The sequence below is a fragment of the Bubalus kerabau genome, chromosome 2, assembly GCF_029407905.1.
Source record: "Bubalus kerabau isolate K-KA32 ecotype Philippines breed swamp buffalo chromosome 2, PCC_UOA_SB_1v2, whole genome shotgun sequence".
In the NCBI taxonomy this organism is placed as follows: Eukaryota; Metazoa; Chordata; class Mammalia; order Artiodactyla; family Bovidae; genus Bubalus; species Bubalus kerabau.
The window spans coordinates 181,068,784-181,092,326 of record NC_073625.1 but is presented as its reverse complement, the minus strand read 5'-3'; the positions used below and the strand labels follow the sequence as shown (position 1 = coordinate 181,092,326).

The 23,543-nt window shown below is 39.5% G+C and overlaps 1 protein-coding gene across 12 annotated transcripts in view; it reads left to right on the top strand.

The window, feature by feature from the left end:
• The window catches only part of CEP63 (centrosomal protein 63), a 79,326-nt gene that overhangs the window by 43,067 nt on the left and 12,716 nt on the right, over positions 1-23,543 (top strand). For all 12 annotated transcript variants that reach the window (XM_055569625.1, XM_055569623.1, XM_055569622.1 and 9 more), the window contains 3 exons: positions 17,684-17,917; positions 18,174-18,313; positions 20,865-21,002. In XM_055569625.1, coding sequence (XP_055425600.1) covers positions 17,684-17,917; positions 18,174-18,313; positions 20,865-21,002 — 512 coding nt within the window. The remainder of the gene's footprint in view (positions 1-17,683; positions 17,918-18,173; positions 18,314-20,864; positions 21,003-23,543) is intronic.

Below are 23,543 nucleotides of genomic sequence, written 5' to 3'. Positions count from 1 at the left end.
AAAGTTTGTATTTTTCTTTCTGACTTTTCATATTGGAAGAGATAGGCCTGAGATATTCTAGTGTAGCTCTGTCCAATAGAAATATAATATGAACCACCTATGTGTAAAATTTTCTGGAAGTCACATTAATAAAGTAAAAAGAAACAGATAAAATTAATATATTCTATTTATCTCTTTTTTGTTGTTCATTTGCTCAGTCATGCCTGACTCTGAGGCCCCGTGGACTGCAGCACACCAGGCTTCCCTGTCCTCCTACAGCTTCCCACTATCTCCCATAACTTGCTCAAACTCATGTCCATTGAGTCGATGATGCCATCCAACCATCTCATCCTCTCTCGTCCCCTTCTCCTCCTGCCTTCAATCTTTCCCGGCATCAGAGTCTTTTCCAAAGAGTCGGATCTTTGCATGAGGTGACCAAAGGATTGGAGTTTCAGCTTCAGCATCAGTCCTTCCAGTGAATATTTAGGATTGATTTCCTTTAGGATTGACTGGTTTGATCTCCTTGCAATCCAAGGAATTCTCAAGAGTCTTCTCCAACATTACAGTTCAAAAGCATCGATTCTTCATCACTCAGCCTTCTTTATGGTACAGCTCTCACATCCAGCATAAATAACTACTGGAAAACCATAGCTTTGACTATATGGATCTTTGTCAGCAAACTGATGTTTCTGCTCTTTATTATGCTATCAAGGTTAGTTATAGCTTTTCTTCCAAGGAGCAAGCATCTTTTAATTTCATGATTGCATTTGCCATCTGTAGTGACTTTGGAGGGCAAGAAAATCAGTTTCCATTGTTTCCATTGAAGTTATTGGACTGGATGCCATGGTCTTGGTTTTTTGAATGTTGAGTTTTACGCCAGCTTTTTCACTCGCCTCTTTCGCTTTTACCAAGAGGCTCTTTGGTTATTCTTTGCTTTCTGCCATAAGGGTGGTGTCATCTGCATCTCTAAAGTTATTGATACTTCTGGTAATCTTCATTCCAGCTTTTGCTTCATCCAGCCCAGGATTTCACATGATGCACTCTGCATATCAGTTAAATAAGCAGGGTGACAATATACAGCCTTGATGTACTCCTTCTCAATTTTGAACCAGTCCATTTTTCCATGTCTAGTTTTAACTGTTGCTTCTTGACGTGCATATAGGTTTCACAGGAGGTAGATAGGTGGTCTGGTATTCCCATCTCTTGAAGAATTTTCCACAGTTTGTTGTGATCCACACAGTATAGTCAATGAAGCAGAAGTAGATGTTTTTCTGGAATTCTTTTGATTTTTCTGTGATCCAGCGGATGTTGGCAATTTGATCTCCAACTCCTTTGACTTTTCTAAATCCAGCTTGAACATCTGGAAGTTCATGGTTCAAGTACTGTTGAAGTCTAGCTTGGAGAATTTTGAGCATTACTTTGCCAACATGTGAAATGAGTGCAAGTGTGCGGTGGTTTGAACATTCTTTGGCATTGGAATGAAATCTGACCTTTTCCAGCCCTGTGGCCACTGCTGTTTTCCAAATTTGCTTATTGAGTGCAATGCTATAATAGCATCATCTTTTAGGATTTGAAATAGCTCACCTGGATTTCCATCACCTCCACTACCTTTGTTCATAGTGATGCTTCCTAAAGACCCATTTGACTTTGCAGTCTAAGATGTCTGGCTCTAGGTGAGTGATCACACCATTGTAGTTATCTGAGTCATGAAGATCTTTTTTGTATAGTTCTTCTGTATGTTCTTGCCATGTCTTCTTAATATCTTCTGCTTCTGTTAGGTCCATACAGTTTCTGTCCTTTATTGTGCCCATCTTTGCATGAAATGTTCCCTTGGTATCTCTGATTTTCTTGAAGAGATCTCTAGTCTTTCCCATTCTATTTTTTTCCTCTATTTCTTTGCACTGTTCACTTAGAAAGGCCTTCTTATCTCTTCTTGCTATTCTTTGGAACTCTGCAGTTGGTATGATGGGTATATTTTTCCTTTTCTCCTTTGCCTTCAGCGTCTCTTCTTTTCTCAGCTATTTGTAAGGCCTCCTCAGACAGCCGTTTTGCCTTTTTGCATTTCTTTTTCTTGGGGATGGTTTTGATCACTGCCTTAATGTTCACCTGTGCAGTGTTACAAACCTCCGTTCATAGTTCTTCAGGCACGCTGTCTATCAGATCTAATCCCTTGAATCTATTTGTCACTTCCACTGTATAATTATAAGGGATTTGATTTAGGTCATACCTGAATGGCCTTTTTTTGGTGGAATCCAACATTGTCCTGTCAATGGTTTTTCAGCAGCTAGTTGCAATTTTGGTGTTCTCGCAGGAGAAGATGAGCATACATCCTTCTACTCTGCCATCTTGAGTGCATTATCTCACTTGATGAAAATATTATTATAGCATTCACAGTTTTAAAAAAATTGAATCTTTGACCCATTATGCTTTGAGTACATCTCAATTTGGACTAGCCATAATTCAGGTGCTCAGTGGCCCCACGTGGCTGTGAGTGCTGTATTGGTCAGTGTATTTATTCTGGTTTGGGCTTCCCTGATGGCTCAGCTGGTAACAAATCTGCCAGCAATGTAGAAGACCTGGGTTCGATTCCTAGGTTAGGAAGATCCCCTGGAGAAGGGAATCACTACCCACTTCAGTATTCTGGCCCGGAGAATTCCATGGACTACATATACATAGTCCATGGGGTCACAAAGAGTCAGACACGACTGAATGACTTTCACTAAGACTAATTAATTCTGGTTAATGAAAATTTAGAATATGTTCTTGCAGTGACTATGTGATTTTCACTGGGCTTAAAAACTGTATTTGTATGTGATGGAAATACTGAATCAATTAAAGATAGGCTATGCCTGCCCACAGCAGTCATAGCCGAGCTTTACAGCCAACTGGCTTGGGGACCAGTCCCACCTACCAATGTGCCTGCAGTAATCATGGCTCAATAAAAGCAGGAGAGTACCCATACCCACATGGGGGATACCCCTGGAGCACTTGGCTGGAGATGTAGCTAATATACCTCATACATAGAAACAAACAATGAGAGTTAAGCAATACGAGGAGACAAAGAAATAGCTTCCAAATGAAAACTAAGACCAAACCTCAGGAAAAAGAAAAAAAAGGTATATATAAAGCAGAGATACTGCAATTTACCAGATAAAGAATTCAAAGTAATAGTCATAGAGATTCTCCAAACTTGGCATAAGAATGGATGAACTCAGAACTCAAAGTGATAAATATATATATATATATATTTATACAATAACTGAAATGAAAATGCACTAGAGGGAATCAACAGCAGATTAAAGGAGGTAAAAGAATCGATCAGCAATCTGGAAGACAGGGTAGTGGAAATTACTCCAGCAAAACAGCACAAAGAAAAAGATTTTTAAAAAGTGAGGATAGTTTAAGGGTTTCCTGAGTCGGGGCTTCCCAGGTGGCTCAGTAGTAAATAACCCACCTGCCAATGCAGGGGATGCAGGTTTGATCCATGGGTCAGGGAGAGCCCCTTGAGTAGGAAGTGGCAACCCACTCCAGTTTTCTTGCCAGGCCAATCCCATGGACAGAGAAGTTTGGCATGCTACAGTCCATTGGGTTGCAAAGAGTTGGACACAACTGAGCGACTGGGCAGGCACGCACAGGATAACATCAAGCATGCTATCATTGGCATTATAGGGTTCCTGGAAGAAGGAGAAAGAGGAAGGGACAGAAAACCTATTTGAAGAAATAATGGCCGAAAATCTCTGTAATCTGGCAAAGGAAATGGGCATGCAAGTTCAGGAAGCACAGAAAGAGTTCCAAACAAGATGAATGCAAAGAGACACACATATATGAACCCATAAAGACACAATATAATTAAATGTTAAAAGTTAAAGAGAATCTTAAAAATATACACCAAGCACGCACAAACGCATGCACACACACAGAGAAACTAGTTGCGTAAAAAGGAATTCCCATAGATCTCTCTGCAGATTTATCAGCAGAAACTACAGGCCACTGGCATGATATATTCAAAGTGCTAAAAGAAAAAAAAATACATAAAACCAAGAGTAGTCTAACTGGCGGCATTATCATTTAGAATTGAAGGAGGGAAAGAGAATTTTCTAGAGAGCAAAAGCTAAAGTTCACCACCCCTAAACTAGCCTTGAAAGAAAGTTAAAGGAACTCCTATAAATGGAAAAGAAAAGCCAATTTCTAGAAACAAGAAAATTATGAAAAAAAAAAAAAGAAACTTACTGGTAAAGGCAAACATATAGTAAAGGTAGCAGATCATCCATCTATAAAACTAGTATAAAGGTTAAAAAATAAAAGTAGTAAAAATATATCTAAAATAATTAAGATGGAGAGATCAAGGTGGCAGAAATAGAAGGATATGGAGCTCACCTAGTCCCATAAATACATCACAAATACATTTACGTGTGAAACAGTTCTCATAGAATACCTACTGAATGGTGACAGAGGATCTCATACAACCACAGTTGCAAGAATGATCACCATGTACTTGGTAGGGTGGAAAAAGTGAGGGGGAAGTATCTGAAGTGCCCCTGGGAGGGAGCTGTGAAAGGGGAAAGATTCCCTCATCCCGGGAACTCCCATTCATCAGCTAGGAGATCAGGCAGGACAGAAAGGGAGCTTCAAAGGCTCAGAGGGAGGGGAGAAGATACTTTGCGGCAGGCAGAACAAAGCCAAAAACACAGATGATCTGGGCCACCTCACTGCACTCCCCAGCCTGTGATACATATCTGATGGTGCATGTAGGGGCTGGGTGCTAAAACTCAGGCTTCAGAGGTCAAACCATAGGACTGGAGTTGGCTGCATGGAGACACCCTGAAGGAGTTGGGAGTGGGCCAGAACTGGGAGTGTATGCAGGACAGAGCTGAGGTCCACATAGAAGCTGCATGGTTAACAAGCATGCAGAGGAGGAGGTGGGGCCTCACTGTAGGAGCCTCATTTTTGGCATGCTTGCAGTGGGTATGGCTCTGCCTCCGTGAGCTTTGGGAGCATGCAAACACAGAAGGGTTGTCCAACACAGAAGCAGGGCTGAAATCAGAGCAGATCCCCAGGGGCCACATGACTTTGGAAGCAGGGCTGAAATCTGAACTTTATCTGGTGGCTTTGCAACTTCAGCAAATTTACACCTGGAGTGCCTTTGTAAGCTCAGTGGTGGTGGGACATCTGAGCAGATTACTGGTACTCCTGTGGTTGAGGTGGGTCTGGAGGTAGTAGCTGTGGGCATTGTGGGTAGGGACATGTGGAGCCAGGGCCAGGATGATACTGTATCTCCCATAGTGGGTACAGTTGTGCAACTAATCATGACTATGGTGGGTCCCAGTGCCTGACATAAGTAGATCTGTGCCAGTGGATCTCTGTTGATGACTTGTGAGCACAGCGCCGGAGGGACATCCAGTTCCTACATTTTCACAGCTGAAAGCAGTGCCAGCAGCAATGTAACACAGTGTACTTTGTGAGCTTGCACATTGGGTAAAAGCTGACACCGAAGAGTGTACTTTCTGGTGGATAGCTCCTGCGGAGGAATAATCAGTGACTCCTCTCCCAGTGGAAGCGCACCAGTTACACCTACCCCACATTGTAGCTCATAAACAGATCTAGGGGCATCTGCTCCAACAACTGGGGAGCAGATCCTGCTCCTGACAGAGCTTTGACAGCCACAGCACAAAGAGGAGGCCCTGCTCAACATGCAGTGCAGGCTCTGGTTACAACGCCATTCACGCCCTGTATCAAGGGGCTAACAGCCAGCAAATTCTGAGGAAAGACATGGGAGGCTTCTATACTAAAAGCCCTTGCACCAAAAATATTAGACACATGCAGGCCACACACAGATGCTCCTACACAAAAACAGCCACAAGTAGGTAACTGTTTCTCCTAAATTTAGAGTTAGAAATATAAGTATAAAGAAGCAGAGGAACCACTCCTAATTAAAAGAACAAGAGAAGTCTCCTGAAAGAATAAACAATGAAACAGATATCTCCAGTCTACCACATCCTGAGTTCAAAAAGGAGGTAATAAAAATACTAAACAGCACAAAACTCCTAGAGGAGAACATAGGCAAAACATGGTGTGACATGAATTGTAGCAATGTTTTCTTAGGTCAGCATCCCAAAGTAATAAAATTTTTAAAAAATCAAATGGGACTTAATCAAACTTAGATGCTTTTAAGGAAACCGTAAACAAAATGAATGGTGTAGTTGCTATGGAAAGTAGTATGGAGGTTTCTTTAAAAACTAAAAAGAGAGTTACCATATGACTCAGCTTTATCCTATTCCTGGGCATATATCAACAGTTAGCTGTAATTCTAAAAGATACATGCCCCCAACCCAACGTTCATAACAGCACTGATTACAATAGCCAAGACATGGAAGCAATGTAAATGTCCGTTGGCAGATGAACGGATGGATAAAGAAGATGTGGCATATATATATATATAAAGGAAACTATAAGCAAGGTGAAAAGACAACCTTCAGCATGGGAGAAAATAATAGCAAATGAAACAACTGACAAAGGATTAATTTCCAAAATATACAAGCAGCTCATACAACTCAATAACAGAAAAACAACAAAAGTGGGAAAAAGACCTAAACAGACATTTCTCCAGTTAAGACATACAGATGGCTAACAAACACATTAAAAGATGCTCAACATCGCTCGTTATTAGATAAATGCAAATCAGAACTACAATGAGATATCACCTCACACTGGTCAGAATGGCCATCATCAAAAAGTCTACAAATAATAAATGCTGGAGAGGATGTGGAGAAAAGGGAACCCTCTTGCTCTGTTGGTGTGAATGTAAATTGATACAGCCACTATGGAAGACAGTATGGAGATTCCTTAAAAAACTAGAAATAAAACCACCATATGACCCAGCAATCCCACTCCTAGGCATATACCCTGAAGAAACCAAAATTGAAAAAGACAGTGTACCCCAATGTTCATTGCAGCATTATTTACAATAGCTAGAACATGGAAGCAAACTAGATGTCCATCAACAGATGAATGAATAAAAGTTGTGGTACATATATACAATGGAATATTACTCAGCCATAAAAAGGAACACATTTGAATCAGTTCTAATGAGGTGGATGACCCTAGAGCCTATTAAACAGAACGAAATAAGTCAGAAAGAGAAAGATAAATATCCTATACTAATGCATATATACGGAATCTAAAAAGATGGTACCAAAGATTTTATTTGCAGGGCAACAGCGGAGAAACAGACAACAGATTTTTGGACACGGGGAGAGGGGAAGAGAGGAGGAGGGGGAGGAGAGGGTGAGATGTATGGAGAGAGTAACATGGAAACTTATATTATCATATGTAAAATAGAGAGCCAATGGGAATTTGCTGTATGTCTCAGGGAACCCATACAGGAGTTCTGTATCAACCTAGAGGGTTGGGATGGGGAGGGAGATGGGAGGGAGATGAAAGAGGGAGGGGACATACATATATCTATGGTTGAGTCTTGTTGATGTTTGGCAGAAACCAACAAAATTCTGTAAAGCAATTATCCTTCAGTTAAAAATATAAATAAATTTAAAAATTAAAAAAATATGTGGCATACACACACACACACACACACACACACACCAGAATGCCTAAGAGAGACAGAGACAGTGTGCCTGAAGATGAAGAGACAGCGATAATGCCTGAAGAACTATGGATGAAGGTTCATAACATTGTACAGGACCAAAACCAACCCAGGTACAGGTAGTGACCAAAACCATCCCAAAGAAAAAGAAATGCAGTAAGGCAAAATGGTTCTCTGAGGAGGCCGTTCTGATAGCTGAGAAAAGAAGAGACACAAAAGGCAAAGGAGAAAGGAAAAGGTAAACCCAACTGAATACAGAGTTCAAAGAATAGCAAGGAGAGAAAAGAAAGCCTTCTTAAGTGAACAATGCAAATAAATAGAGGAAAATAATAGAATGGTAAAGACTAGAGGTCTCTTTAAGAAATTTAGGGACACCAAGGGAACATTTCCTGCAAAGGTGGACACAACAAAGGGCAGAAATGGTATGGACCTAACAGAAACAGAAGAGATTAAGAAGAGGTGGCAAGAATACACAAGAAATGTACAAAAAGGTCTTAATGACCTGGATAACTATGATGATGTTATCACTCTCTAGAGCCAGACATCCTGGAGTGTGAAGTCAAGTGGGCCTTAGGAAGCATCACTATGAACAAAACTAGTGGAGGTGATGGAATTCTTCTAGCTCAGCTCTTCACAGTCCTTAAAGATGATGCTGTTAAAGTGATGCACTCAATATGCCAGCAAATTTGGAAAACTCAGCAGTGGCCACAGGACTGAAAAAGGTCGGTTTTCATTACAATCCGAAAGAAGGACAAGGCCAAAGAATGTTCAGACTACCATACACTTGTTCTCATTCCACATGTTAGCAAGATAATGCTCAAAATCCTTCAAGATAGGCTTCAATAGTACACGAGCCAAGAACTTCCAGATGTACAAGCTGGGTTTAGAAAAGGCAATGGAACTAGAGATCCAATTGCCAACATCTGTTGGATTGTAGAGAAAGCAAGGGAATTCCCCCAAACATCTGCTTCTGCTTCATTGACTATACTGAAGTCTTTGGTGGCGTGGATAACAACAAACTGTGGAAGATTCTTAAAAAGATGAGCATACTAGACCACCTTACCTGCCTCCTGAGAAACCTGTATGCAGGTCAAGAAGCAACAGAACCTGACGTGAAACAATGGGCTGGTTCAAAATTGGGGGAGAAAGTACGTCAAGGCTGTATATTGTCACCTGCTTATTTAACTTACATGCAGAGTACATCATGTGAAGTGCCAGGCTGGATGAATCACAAGCTGGAATCAAGATTGCCAGGAGAAACATAAGCAACCTCAGATATGCAGATGACACCATCTAATGGCAGAAAGTGAAGAGGAACTAAAAAACCTTATCACGAAGGTGGAAGAGGAGAGTGAAAAATCTGACTTAAAACTCAACATTCAAAAAATTAAGATCATGGTATCCAGTCCCATCACTTCAGGGCAAATAGAAGGGGAAAAAGTGAAAGCAGTGACATTTTGTTTTCTTGGACCCCCAAAATCACTGAAGATGGTGACTACAGCCATGAAATTAAAAGATGCTCCTTGGAAGAAAAGCTATGACAAACCTAGACAGCGTATAAATGAAGCACACACATCATTTTGCTGACAGAGGTTCAATATTTTGGCCACCTGATGCAAAGAGCTAACTCATTGGAAAAGACCCCGATGCTGGAGAAAATTGAGGGCAACAGGAGAAGGGGGTGACAGAGGATGAGATGGTTGGATGGCATCACTGACTCAATGGACATGGGTTTGAAGAAACTCGGGGATATAGTAATGGACAGAGAAACTTGGCATTGCTGCAGTTCATGGGGTTGCAAAGAGCAGGACATGACTTAGCGACTGAACAACAACAATATATGAGAAACCCACGGCTAGAAAAATATTCAACTATGAAAGGCTGAAAGCTTTTCTACTAAGATTAGGAAACACACAAGGATGCCCATCTCACCAGTTTTATTCAACATAGTATTAGGAATCCTAACCATTGCAGTCAGGCAAGAAGAAGATAAAAGGCACCCAGACTGCAGAGGAAGAAGTAAAACTGTTTGCAGGTGATATGTTACTACATACAGAAAACCCTAAAGCCTCCACAATAATAAAAACAGAAATGGCTGCTAATGAATTCAGTAAAGTTGATGTCTAAAAAAATCAATACACAGAAATTTGTTGCTTTTTTGTACACTAATCATGTACTGTCAGAGAAATTAAGATTTCAGGCCCATTTACAACTGCATCAAAAAGTTTAAAAGTTTAAAATACCAAAAAAATGTGAAACACCTGTACTTTGAAAACTAAGACGTTGAGAGAAATTGCAGATGGAGATGACACAAATAAATTGAAAGATATACCATGCCTCATGGATTAGAAGAATTAATACTGTTAAAATGTCCATACTGCGTAAAGCAGTTTATACATTCAGTGCAGTCCCTATCAAAATTCCAATGATATTTTGCACAGAACTGGAACAGATAAATCTAAAGTTTGTATAGAATCACACACACACAAAACCAAACCCCAAAGAGCTAAAGAGATCTTAAGAAAGAAGAAGAAAGTTGTAATTATCATATTCCCTGATTTCAAACTATTGTACAAATCTGTAGTAATCAAAAGTGTAAGGTGCTGGCATAAAAACAGACACAGATCAATGGACCAAATAGCCCAGAAATAAATTTACATTTATATGGTCATTAATTTATATGGTCATTAACTTATGACCATATAAATTGGGAAAAGAGTACATCAGGGCTGTATCTTGTCACCCTGTTTATTTAACTTAGATGCAAAGTACATCATGCGAAAAGATGGGCTTGATGAAGCACAAGCTAGAATCAAGATTGACAGGAGGAATATTAATAACCTCAGATATGCAGATGACCCCACCCTTATGTCATAAAGTGAAGAGGAACTAAAGAGCCTCTTAATGAAAGTAAAAGAGGAGAGTGAAAAAGTTGCCTTAAAACTCAACATTCAGAAATCTAAGATCATGGCATCTGGTCCCATCACTTCATGGGAAATAGATGGAGAAACAATGGAAACAGTGACAGACTTCATTTTCTTGGGCTCCAAAATCACTGCAGATGGTAATTGCAGCCATGAAATTAAAAGATGCTTGCTCCTTGGAAGAAAAGCTATGACCAACCTAGACAGCATATTATAAAGCAGAGACATTACTTTGCTGACAAAGGTCAGTTTAGTCAGAGCTATGGTTTTTCCAGTAGTTATGTATGGATGATAAAGCTGAGCACCGAAGAATTGATGCTTTTGAACTGTGGTGTTGGAGAAGACTCTTTGAGAGTCCCTTGAGCTGCAAGGAGATCCAACCAGTCCATCCTAAAGGAAATCAGTCCTGAATATTCATTGGAAGGACTGATGCTAAAGCTGAAGCTCCAATCCTTTGGCCACCTGATGCAAAGAACTGACTCATTAAAAAGACCCTGATGCTAGGAAAGATTGACGGCAGGAAGAGAAGGGGACGATAGAGGATAAGATGGTTGGATGCATCACTAACACAATGGACATGAGTTTGAGCAAGCTCCAAGAGTTGGTGGTAGACAGGGAAGCCTGGTGTGCTGCAGTCCATGGGGTTGCAAAGAGTTGGACATGACTGAGCGGCTGAACTGAACTGAACTAATTTATGACAAGGAAGCCAAGAATATAAATGGGGGAGAAGACAGTCTCTTCAAAAAATGGTGCTGGGAAAAAAGAATGAAACGACAGCTTTTTATACCTTGTATAAAAATAAACTCAAAATAGATGACACGAAATGTGAAACCTGAAAGCATAAAACTCCTAGAAGAAAACATAGGCAATATGTTCTTTGGCGTTGTTCTTAGCTATATATATATATATATATATATATATATATATATTTGGATCTGTGTCTTCAGGCAAGGAAAACAAAAGCAAAAATAAACAAGTGGAACTATATCAAACTAAAAAGCCTTGCACAGGAACTGATGGCAGAGGAACTGTCAACAAAATGAAAAGGTATACTGCTGAATCAGTTACGTTCAGTTGCTCAGTCGTGTCCAACTCTGCGACCCCATGGACTGCAGCACACCAGGCTTCCCTGTCCATCACTAGCTTCTGGAGCTTGCTCAGACTCATGTCCATTGAGTCGGTGATGCCATCCAACCATCTCATCTTCTGTCGTCCATTTCTCCTCCTGCCTTCAGTCTTTCCCAGTGTCAGAAGAAGAGTCAGTTCTTTGCATCAGGTGGCCGAAGTATTGGAGTTTCAGCTTCACCATCAGTCCTTCCAGTGAATATTCATGATTGATTTCCTTTATGATTGACTGGTTTGATTTCCTTGCAGTCCAAGGGACTCTCAAGAGTCTTCTCCAACACCACAGTTCAAAAACATAATTTCTTTGGCGCTCAGCTTTCTTTATGGTCCAGCTCTCACATCCATACATGACTACTGGAAAAACCATAGCTTTGACTAGATGAGCCTTTGTCAGCAAAATAATGTGTCTGCTTTTTAATATGCTGTCTACGTTTGTCATAGCTTTCCTTCCAAGGAGTAAGCGTCTTTTAATTTCATGGCTGCAGTCATCATCTGCAATGATTTTGTTGTCCAAGAAAATTGAATTGGAGGACATATTTGCAAGTGATTTATTTTGTAAGGAGTTTAATATCTAAAATATACAAAGAACTTAAAGTGGTCAAGGTCAAAAAACAACCTGATTTTTAAAAATTGGCAGAGGACTTGAATAGACATTTTTCCAAAGGAGACATACAAACTTGAGAAAAAATATTCAGCATCACTAATCACCAGGAAAATGCAATTCAAAACCACAGTGAGATACCATCTCACACCTGTCAGAATGACTATTATCCAAAGGTAACAAGTAAGTGTTGAAGACGATGAAGAGAGGGGAACCCTCACTCACTGTTGTGTGTATGTACTCTGTCGTGTCCAACTCTTGCAACCCCATGGATTGTAATCCACCAGGCTCCTCTGTCTGTGGAATTTTCCAGGCAACAATACTGGAGTGGGTTGCCATTTCCTACTCTGGGAGATCTTCCTGACCCAGGAATTGAACCCAAGTCTCTTGCGTCTCCTGCATTGGCAGACGGATTCTTTATCATTGTGCCATCTGGGAAGCCCCCATGCAATGTTGGTGGGAATATAAATTGGGAGCACAGCATAGAGATTCCTTAAAAATTAAAAAAAGAACTATCATATGATCTACCAATTACAATTCTGTCCATTTTTCCAAAAAAAAAAAAAGACTAATTCAGAAGGATATGTGCACCCCTATGTTCTTTGCATCTTTATTCACAGTAATAAAGATAACAGAGGCAACCCAAGTGCCCATTGATAGATGAATGGATAAAGAAAATGTGGTATATGAGTCATAAAAAAGAATGAAATTTTACCATTTGCAGCAATCTGGATGTCCCTAGAGGATATTATGCTAAGTGAAATAAGACAGAGAAAAACAAATTCCATATGACTTCACTTACATGTGGAATCTAAGTGATGAAACAAAACAGAAACAGACTCAGAGATCCAGAGAACAAACTGGCAGTTGTCATGGAGGAGACGATGAGGGGAGTTGGGCAAAATAGGTGAAGGAAATTAATTTAAATTTCCAGTTATAAAATTAAAGTCATGGGATGTGTTGTGCAGCATAGGAAATATAGTTTATAATATTGTAATAGCTTTGTATAGTGACAGATGGCTATTAGACTTATCATGGTGATCAGTAATAATGTATATGTGTTGAATCACTATGTTTTACACCTGAAACTAACATACTGTATGTCATCTGTACTTCAGTGTAAAAAAAAGGGGGGGAAAAGGCTGTATTTTTGATGCAATAGTACTAAGATATTGGTTAGTTTTTATGTATCAAATCTAGACTCGCTGGTTAAACTATAGCTTAGTTAAACTATTAATTTCAACACCAGTTTACTTTAAGATCACAGATTTGAACTGAATGTTAAATAGCTATTACAGTGTTAAAAAGACAATGCTAATGTTTTGCAATCACATATTGTCTTTCATCCTGAGCATCCGGTTGAGCAGTGGTTTTCTAGCTGTGTTCTGCCAAGCCCCAGGGCTACTGTGCAATTTAAAATAGGGTTGGGAGGTTCAGTAAGTTGGGCTCTTTCTCTTACCACCATCATCCAATATCTTCAGTGTTTTATTCTGTGCAGAATTCTGTGTAAGGTTTCCCCTTGTTGAGGTGGGTAGTTTATGTGGTATTTTAAAAGTTTGGAGGCAGTTGCATCCTGGCAGTTATTCCTGTGCATCTAAACCTGTTTGATGTTCTTTTTTCACACTGGTAATAAGTTTTTGATTCTTTATGCTGGAATCTTGGTCTGTAATTTATATAAACACTGTTTTTTTGCCTCTTTGCCTTTCTCCTCCCACCCTCTCTCTGGCTTATGGGCATCATTGAGTATCTACTTTATGTGACCATAGTAGGATTTTGGCCCTGTACTATATACAATAAAAATCTTTACACAGCAGATTTCCCAGAGACTTAAATTTCTAAAATAAAATTGTGTGCTTTACCTTTTAAAAATACTTAGAATATGGGAAGTTTTACTTACACAAATGCTTTATGTCTGTCTTCAGTGTGAAGATGAAGTACCTTTCAGGATGCTGGAATTAAACTTGTGAAAAACTAGAAAGTTGGGAGCTAAAAACCAGTATTAAAAAAAAACAAAACAAAACCAGTATAGCTGGGATACAAAGCCTAAAAAATCACCCAAATCTACAGGAATTGGGTCCTACAGGTCCATGAGACAGTTGCTAAAGTGGCTTGTCTTCTCATTCTCTTGACATTGTCTTTTACAGAGCAAAAGTTTTAAATTTTAATGAATTTCAGCTTATCAGTTATTTCTTTCAGGGATCATGTCTTTGGTGTTGCATTTACAAAGATACCACTATACCCAAAGTTAGCTACATTTTCTCCTATATTATCTTCCAAGAGTTTTGTAAGTTTTGCATTTTACATTTAGGTCTATGATCCATTTTAATTAATTTTTGTGGAGAGTGTAAAGCCTTTGTCAGACATGTCATTTTTTTTTTCTTGCTTATGGATGTCCAGTTATTCCAGCACCATTTGTTGAAAAGACTATCTTTGCTCCATCTTATTACCTTTGCTCTTTTATCGAAGATCAGTTGACTATATTTATAAGGGTCAATTTCTGGGCTCTGTATTCTGTTCCCTTAATCTCTTTGTCTGTTCTCTTGCTGATACTACACTGTTGATGACTATAGCTTTATAGTAAATCTTGAAGTTAGGTAACATCAGCCAATTTTGTTCTTCTCTTTTGATATTGTATTAGCTATTCTGACTCTTTGCCTCTCCCTGTAAACTTTAGAATCAGTTTTGTTGATATTCACAAAATATTGATAATTTGCTGATATTTTGATTGGGATTGTATTGAATTCATAGATAATATTGGGAAGAACTGACATTTTGACTGTATTGATTCTTCCTTTCCATGAACATGGAATATCTTGTCATTTATTCTTTGACATCGTTCATCAGAAATCTGTAGTTCTTCTCTTATAGATCTTGTACATATTTTATTAGATTTGTACTTAAGTAATTTCTTTAGGTGTTAATATAAATAGTGATGTGTTTTTTTGTTTTTTAATTTTTATTTTATTCATTTGGCTGCAATGGATCTTAGTTGCAGCAGCATATCCACTTCTGTAGTTGTGGTGCGCAGGCTTAGTTACTCCAAGGCATGTGGGATCTTGGCTGCCTGATCAGGGATTGAACCCGTGTCCTCTGCATTGCAAGGCAGATTCTTAACCACTGGACTACCGGGAAAGTCCTGTGTTTTGTTTTTAATATAAATTCCACATGTTTACTTTTGGCATATAAGAAAATGGTTGACTTTTATATATTAACCTTATATCTTGCAACCTTCCTATAGTTGCTTATTAACTCAAGGGAATTTTTTTTTTTTTTTTGGTTGATTCTTTCAGAGTTTCTACATAGATGATCACATCATCTGTGGATAAAGGTAGTTTTATGACTTCTTTCCTGATCTGTATACCTTTTATCTCCTTTTCTTACTGCATTAACTAGGACATCCACTATGATGTTGAAAAGGAGTGATGTAAGAATAGATTGTTGCCTTATATCTGATCTTTGTGGGAAAGTGTCAAGTTTCCCAACATTAAGTATAATGTTAGCTGTATGGTTTCTGTAACAAGTCTTTGTCAAGTTGAGAAAGTTCCTCTCTATTCCTAGTTTTTATCATGGAGTGTTTTTTTTTTCTATCATGAATATATTATATATACACATATATATGTATGTATATGTATTTTTAAAATTGGAGAACAATTGCTTTACAATGTTGTGGTGGTCTCTGTAGTACATCAGTGTGAATCAGTCATAATTATATATATATCACCTCTCTCTTGAGCCTCCCTACCTGCCACATTCCACCCCTCTAAGTTGTCGTAGAATGCCAGACTGGGCTTCCTGTGTTATACAGCAGCTTCCCACTAGGAAGGTTACCTATTTTATACATGATTGTGTATATATGTCAGTGCTACTTTCTTAGTATGTCCTACCCTCTCCTTCCCACGCCATGTCTACCAGTTTGTTCTTTACATCTGCATTTCCATTTCTCTGTAAATAGGTTCATCAGTACTATTTTTCTAGATTCCATATATATGCATTAATATATGATATTTGTTTTTCTCTTTCTGGCTTACTTCACTCAGTATAATAGACTCTAGGTTCATCCACCTCACTAAAACTACTCAAATTCATTCCTTTTTATGGCTGAGTAATATTCCATTGTATATATGTACCACAACTACTTTATTTTTATTTCTAGCTTTATAAATTTTTTTTTAAATTGGTGAAAATTACTTTACAATGTTGCATCAGTTTCTGCCATACAACGTGAATCAGTCATAATTTTATATATATCCCTTCTGTGTTGAGCCTTCCTCCCCTCCCCCCATCCCACCCCTCTAGGTCATGACAGAGCACCAGACTGGGCTCCCTGTATTATACAGCAACTTTCCACTGACTGTCTGTTTTACACATGATGGTCTATGTATGTCAGTGGTACTTGCTCAATTCATCTCACTCTCACCTCCCCTGCTGTGTCAAGTCTGTTCTCTACTAGGTTCATCAGTACCATTTTTCTAGATTCCATATATATGTGTTAATATATTAATACTTGTTTTTTTCTTTCTGACTTACTTCACTCTGTATAAGAGGCTCTAGGTTCATCTACCTCACTACAACTGACTCAGATTTATTCCTTTTTATGACTGAGTATATTCCAGTGTACCACAACTTCTTTATCCATTCATTTGTTGATGGACATCTAGGTTCCTTCCATGTCCTAGCTATTGTAAATAGTGCTGTGATGAACACTGGGGTACATGTGTCATTTTGAATTGTGGCTTTCTCAGGGTATATGCCCAGTAGTAGGATTGCTGGGTCATATGGTAGTTTGGGGGCTTCCCTAGTAGGTAAGTGATAAAGAATATGCCTGTAATTCAGGAGCCCACCTTCTACACAAGGGATGTGGGTTCAATCCCTGGATTGGGAATATCGCCTGTAGAAGAAAATGGCAACCCGCTCTAATATTCTTGCCTGGGAAATCCCATGGACAAAGGAGCTTGGAGGGCTACAGTCCACGGGGGTCACAAGAGCCAGACATGACTTAGCGGCTAAACCGCCACCACATGGTGGTTGTATCCCTAGTTTGTTGTGAGTCTCCACACTGGAGTGGCAGTGCCAGTTCACCCTCCCACCAGCAGTGCAGCAGGGTTCTAGTTTCTCTACGTGCTCTCTAGCATTTATTGTTTGCAGTTCTTTTTCTGATGACCATTCTGATTGGTATGAGGTGATACCTCATGGTAGTTTTGATTTGTATTTCTCTAATAATGAGTGATGTGAACATCTTTTCATGTGTTTATTGGCCATCTGTATGTCTTCTTTTGAGAAATGTCTGCTTAAATTTTTGTTCAGTTTTTGATTGGAGTGGTGAATGAATTATATATTATTTAATGATCTATTGCTGTATGTTTTTATGGAGGTAAAATTCAGTTTCATTTTCATTCTTCCTTGTTCATTGATTATTCTTTTACTTTTACCAATTGGTAATTTGTGTATTTTTAGGCTCAGCTTGCCAATCGGAAACAAAAATTAGAGTCTGTGGAACTGTCCAGCCAGTCGGAAATTCAGCACCTGAGCAGTAAGCTGGAGCGGGCCAATGATACTATCTGTGCCAATGAGTTGGAAATAGAGCGCCTCACCATGAGAGTCAATGACTTGGTCGGAACCAATATGACTATTATGCAAGAGCAGCGGCAGAAAGAAGAAAAATTGAGGGAATCTGAAAAACTGCTAGAGGTATATTTTTAAATTTTTATATACTATAACTGAGGAAATGTGTGTGTGTCTGTTTTAAGAGAAACTAATTAACCTAGAACCAGGTTCCAAAATCTGCAGTTTCTTACCGACTCTATAGCCAATGGATCAGATATTGACATTGGGCCTATTAATACTGTATCTGTTATATAGTTTACAGTTTGACTCCTGGCTTCCTTTTCTCGTGAAATAGAAAAACTGTAATAACATCTGACTTTTTTTCTGAGTATTTTTACAGGTTCTGCAAGAAGAAAAGAGAGGATTGAAGGCAGCTCTTCAGACTCAAGAAAATTTTATCCATGATGCAAGAATACAAAAGGAGAAGCTGCAAGCAAAATTAAAGGCAGTTGATACTCAACACACAGTAGAGACCATAAGGTATAACCTTAAATATTATTAGTCTTAGCCACAGGGTGGTTTGGCATTTGCATGGTTTTTAATATTACATATTCATAATTTTGTGCTTGATCATATTATAGGTTTTCTTAGTTTTAATTTTGGAGTTAAATTTTTAGGGTATTAGATAATAATGTATGGTTATTTTTTTCTACCTTCAGTTTGGGTCCCCTAAACAAGAAACTCTGATGTTTAGAAAGTTAGAAACCCTTTTGTCAATCTGTATGGGCTTCCCAGGTGATGCAGTGGTAAAGAATCCACCTACCAATGGAAGAGATGTGGGTTCAATCCCCTGGGTTGGGAGATCCTCGGGAGGAGGAAATGATAACCCATGCCATTATTCTTGCCAGGATGATCCAGTGGACAGAGGAGCCTCACAGGCTACAGTTCACGGGGCTACAAAGAGTCAGACATGACTTAGCAACTATTCTTTCTCTGTCTCCTGTAAATTTGTACCCTTGCTGAAACTCCAAACATGAAAGGAATTATAGTCTTTTGTCTCCTGGGAGGCCTACCTTCTTTGGTAAAATAGATCATGATTAGTAGCTGATAAGGACATGTGCTTATCTTCTATGAGAACTCCAAAATTACAACTTGCTGCTGAACAACCATCAACAGAAATATGTTGGCTTCCACCAAAAAGATACCCCACGTCCAAAGGCAAAGGAGGAGCCCTGGCAAGATGGTAGGAGGGGCACAAGCACGTTTAGAATCAACCCCATACTGGCCAGAGATGCTCAGAGGGCTCAAACAAACCTTGTGCCACTGGGACCCAGGGATCCCACAGAGACTCAGCCAGAACTGTGTTTGAGTATCTCCTGTAGAAGTATGGGTCAACAGTGGCCTGCCGCAGAGGCAGGGGCTCTGGGTGCAGTAGACCTGGGTATGGCATAAGCCCTCTTGGAGGAGGTCACCATTAACCCCACCATAGGGCAGCCAGAACTTAGAGAAACAGACTCTTGGAGGGCACAAACAAAACCTTGTGTGCACCAGGACCCAGGAGAAAGAAGCAGTGATCCCACAATAGACTGAGCCAGACTTGCCTGTGAGTGTCCAGGAGTCTCGGGCAGAGGCGTGGGTCTGCGGTGGCCAGCTGTAGGGTCAGAGGCACTGATTGCGGCAGTGTGTGCATGGAACCTTTTGAAGGAGGTCTCTATTATCTTCATTACCTCCACCATAGTTTGCCCTCAGGTCAAACTCCTCCAACAGGGAGGAAACAGGACCCCCCTCCCTATCAACAGAAAATTGGATTAAAGATTTACTGAACATGACCCCACCCATCAGACCAAGACCCAGTTTCCCCCTTAGTCAGTCTCTCCCATCAGGGAGCTTCCTTATCCTTATCCATCAGAGGGCAGACAGACTGAAAACCACAATCACAGAAAACTAACCAAACTGATCACATGGACCACAGCCTTGACTATGAGCCATGCCATGTAGGGCCACCCAAGATGGATGGGTAATGATGGAGAGTTCTAACAAAACGTGTTCCACTGGAGAAGGGAATGGCAAACCACTTCAGTATTCTTGCCTTGAGAACCCCATGAAAAGGCAAAAAGATAGGACACTGAAAGATGAACTCCCCAGGTCGGTAGGTGTCCAGTATACTACTGGAGATCAGTGGAGAAATAACTCCAGAAAGAATGAAGAGATGGAACCAAAGCAAAAACAGCACCCAATTGTGGCTGTGGCTGGTGATGGAAGTTAAGTCTGATGCTGTAAAGAGCAATATTGCATAGGAACCTGGAATGTTAAGTCCATGAATCAAGGCAAATTTAAAGCGATCAAACAGGAGGGGGCAAGAGTGAACATCGACATTTTAGGAATCAATGAAGTAAAATAGACTGGAATGTGTGAATTTAACTCAGATGACCATTATATCTACTACTATGGGCAAGAATCCCTAAGAAGAAATGGAGTAGCCATCAAGGTCAACGAAGAGTCTGAAATGCAGTACTTGGATGCAATCTCAAAAACAATAGAATGATCTCTGTTCGTTTCTAAGGCAAACCATTCACTCTCACAGTAATCCAAGTCTATGCCCCGACCAGTAATGCTGAAGAAGCTGAACGGTTCTGTGAAGACCTACAAGACCTTCTAGAAGTAACACCCAAAAAAGAAGTCCTTTTCATTATAGGGGACTGGAATGCAAAAGTAGGATGTCAAGAGACACCTGGAGTAACAGACAAATTTGGCCTTGGAGTACAAAAAGCAGGTCACAGGCTAACAGTTTTGTCAAGAGAATGCACTGGTCATAGCAAACACCCTCTTCCAATAACATAAGAGAAGACTCTACACATGGACATCACCAGTTGGTCAATATAGAAATCAGAATGATTATATTCTTTGCAGCCAAAGATGAGGAAGCTCTATACAGTCAGCTAACTTTTTTTTTTTGGTAAACCAGGAAACAGACTAAAGAATTCCGAAGAGTTTCATTACTAAAAAGAATTGGGAAAATATGAACTGCTTCTGTGTTGTTTTTGTTTGCAAAGATGCAGGCCTTTAACAATCCTTCTATGTCTTCCCGTAGATCACTGGAGGAACCTCTGGCAGAAAGGAGGTATGCCTCTCAAGGGCAGGGGGATTTGCAGAACGTGCTCTGCCAACTGGATTTTACCCACACTAGTGAAGAGCTTCTGCAGGCAGAGGTGACGCGTCTGGAAGGCAGGTAGATAATTACATGCATTTCAGCAATGTTCAAATTGTTAGAAACTATTTCAATCATTGTATTGATAAAGTAAGCTAATATAACAAATGAAAACATGTTTTTTCCTCCAGCTTTCACAAATTGGCCTAACTTCTGATTTTACTGAGATTAAAGGAGAACTTTGATCTCAAGTAAAGTAGAACTTCCTAATCTTTTTACCACCAAACCTACCAGTCAGCCTGCACCTGTCTATGCCCTTAATCTGTGAAGAGTGGATGAATCAATGGATTACATGTCTGTGCTTCTAAGATTCCACTTATATATAGTTTCTACAGTTTTTTCTTTTCTTTTTTACATTGTCAATTCTTAATCTCTGCTAAATCATTTCCCCTGGTATAAAATTTGTTTTAATATTCCTCATCTTGGGAAAAAGATGAAAACCCTCCTTTAATTCTACATCCCTGTCAAGTTACTTCCATATTTCTCTGCTCTTCTTCAAAACCCAGTTCTTCAAGAGGTGTCTATATTGACTCTCTGTATGTCTTCACATTTCTCCCATGCAGAAGGCCTTCGGTTAGACTGGCTTTCCCCTCTACCAGCCACCTCACTGGGGAGGTCTCGCTGGACATGTGGTGCTCCTTCCTTCTGTTCTGAAATGCTGTTGATATGTCCTTGTGTGTTGATTGAATTCTTATTTATGCTGTACTATGCCCAGCTCACTTGTATTACAATACAGTGAAGTTTTTTTTTTTGTCATACTGCAGAACTTTTTGATTGGGAGCAGTTTGATATTTTATTTTAAACGTAAATCACAGTCATTTGTACTCTAATGTTTTCTGCATGTAGAAGATAAAAATATATAAACTGTTAGCCTGCAGGGAAACAAACAACCAAAAAATTTCCATTTTGCCTTTTTAAGTAACAAATTTTTGTCCCTACTCTAACTAATATATCTTTTATTACTGTTTTTGGAAACTACTAAATATTTTCTTTGCATAGTAAATATACATGCATCCACAGAATTTTTGCTTTATTTCTCACCTTGAAATACTTAAGATATTCTTAATTCTCATTACTGAAGTATATTTGCACACTGTAGATTGAATAAAATAAAGTTTAGTATTCTTATTGACGGGCTTCCCTGGTGGCTCAGACAGTAAAGAATCCACCTGCAATGCAGCAGACCTGGGTTCAGTCCCTGGGTTGAGAAGATCCCCTGGAGGAGGGCTTGGCAACCCACTCAAGTGTTCTTGCCTGGAGAATCCTCATAGACAGAGGAGCCTGGTGGGCTACAATCCATGGGTTGCAAAGAGTTGGACACAACTAAGCACAGCACAGCACATTCTTCTTGACATTGCTTCCCTGGTGGCTCTGCAGGTAAAGAATCCATTTGTATCAGTGAAGGAGACACAGGTTAAATCCTTGAGTTGGGAAGATCCCCTGGAGAAGGTATGGCAACCCACTCCAGAATTCTTGCCTGGGAAGTCCCATGGACAGAGGAGCCTGGTGGGGATCCATGGGATCACAAAAGAGGTGGACACGACTTAGCAGCTAAACAACAATGACAAATTGTTATTGATATTAGAGCTGATACTTATATTTTTTATCATAGATTTTCCATTGATTAACTTTTTAGTGGTCTTTTACATGTTTTGCTATGCTTTCGGCAGACTCTGAAGACTTGTGTCTTGCTTCTGACACACTGCCAACCTGGAACACCTTATTCTCTTTAGGCCTCGATTTTCCCATCTTTAGATAGGACAAGATTATTTCTGATTTTTCTTTTCTCTCTACCTCAGTGTTCTATTTGACATATTGTAGTCATGTCGCTAAGAGTTGGACATGACTGAGCGGCTTCACTTTCCCTTTTCACTTTCATGCGTTGGAGAAGAAAATGGCAACCCACTCCAGTGTTCTTGCCTGGAGAATCCCAGGGACAGCGGAGCCTGGTGGGCTGCCGTCTATGGGATCGCACAGAGTCGGACACGACTGAAGTGACTTAGCAGCAGCAGTCATGTACTAAGTACCACATAATAAGCATTCTAGGATTTTTAGAAATAAGGTTGGATTAAATGGATACAAATACCTCTGTTCAGTAATAAAACTGAATGACTTAAAGATTATTTTTCTATAGCAAAAGACAGGTAGAAAAAGGAACCGTTTTAGACGGCTTATTTGTATTGTTCAGTTTGAACAGAATACTCCGTGAAACAGGAACTGGAGGAATGTACATGATTGTTTTATGTTGTATTGCCAAGGTGATATTTTGAACGATAGCTTATCTGGTAAATTGGCTGTGTGTGGGAACAGTCGAACAGTTATTAAGCCTTTATTGAACAGTCTGGAGCCAAATGATGAAGGGCCCGAGAGTATGGTGGACAAGGTTAAAGGGAGGTGAGAAGTTAAAGATATTATTTTAATTATAGAATTTGTAGTTTGAGAGACAGAATATGTACATTAAAAGACCTAAGAGCAATTTAAAGTGAAAGTTCTAGAAAGTGTCTACATTCAAACTCTAACAATTGAAAGTAGACTGTTTTTAAGATGATTTAGGGGAATGAG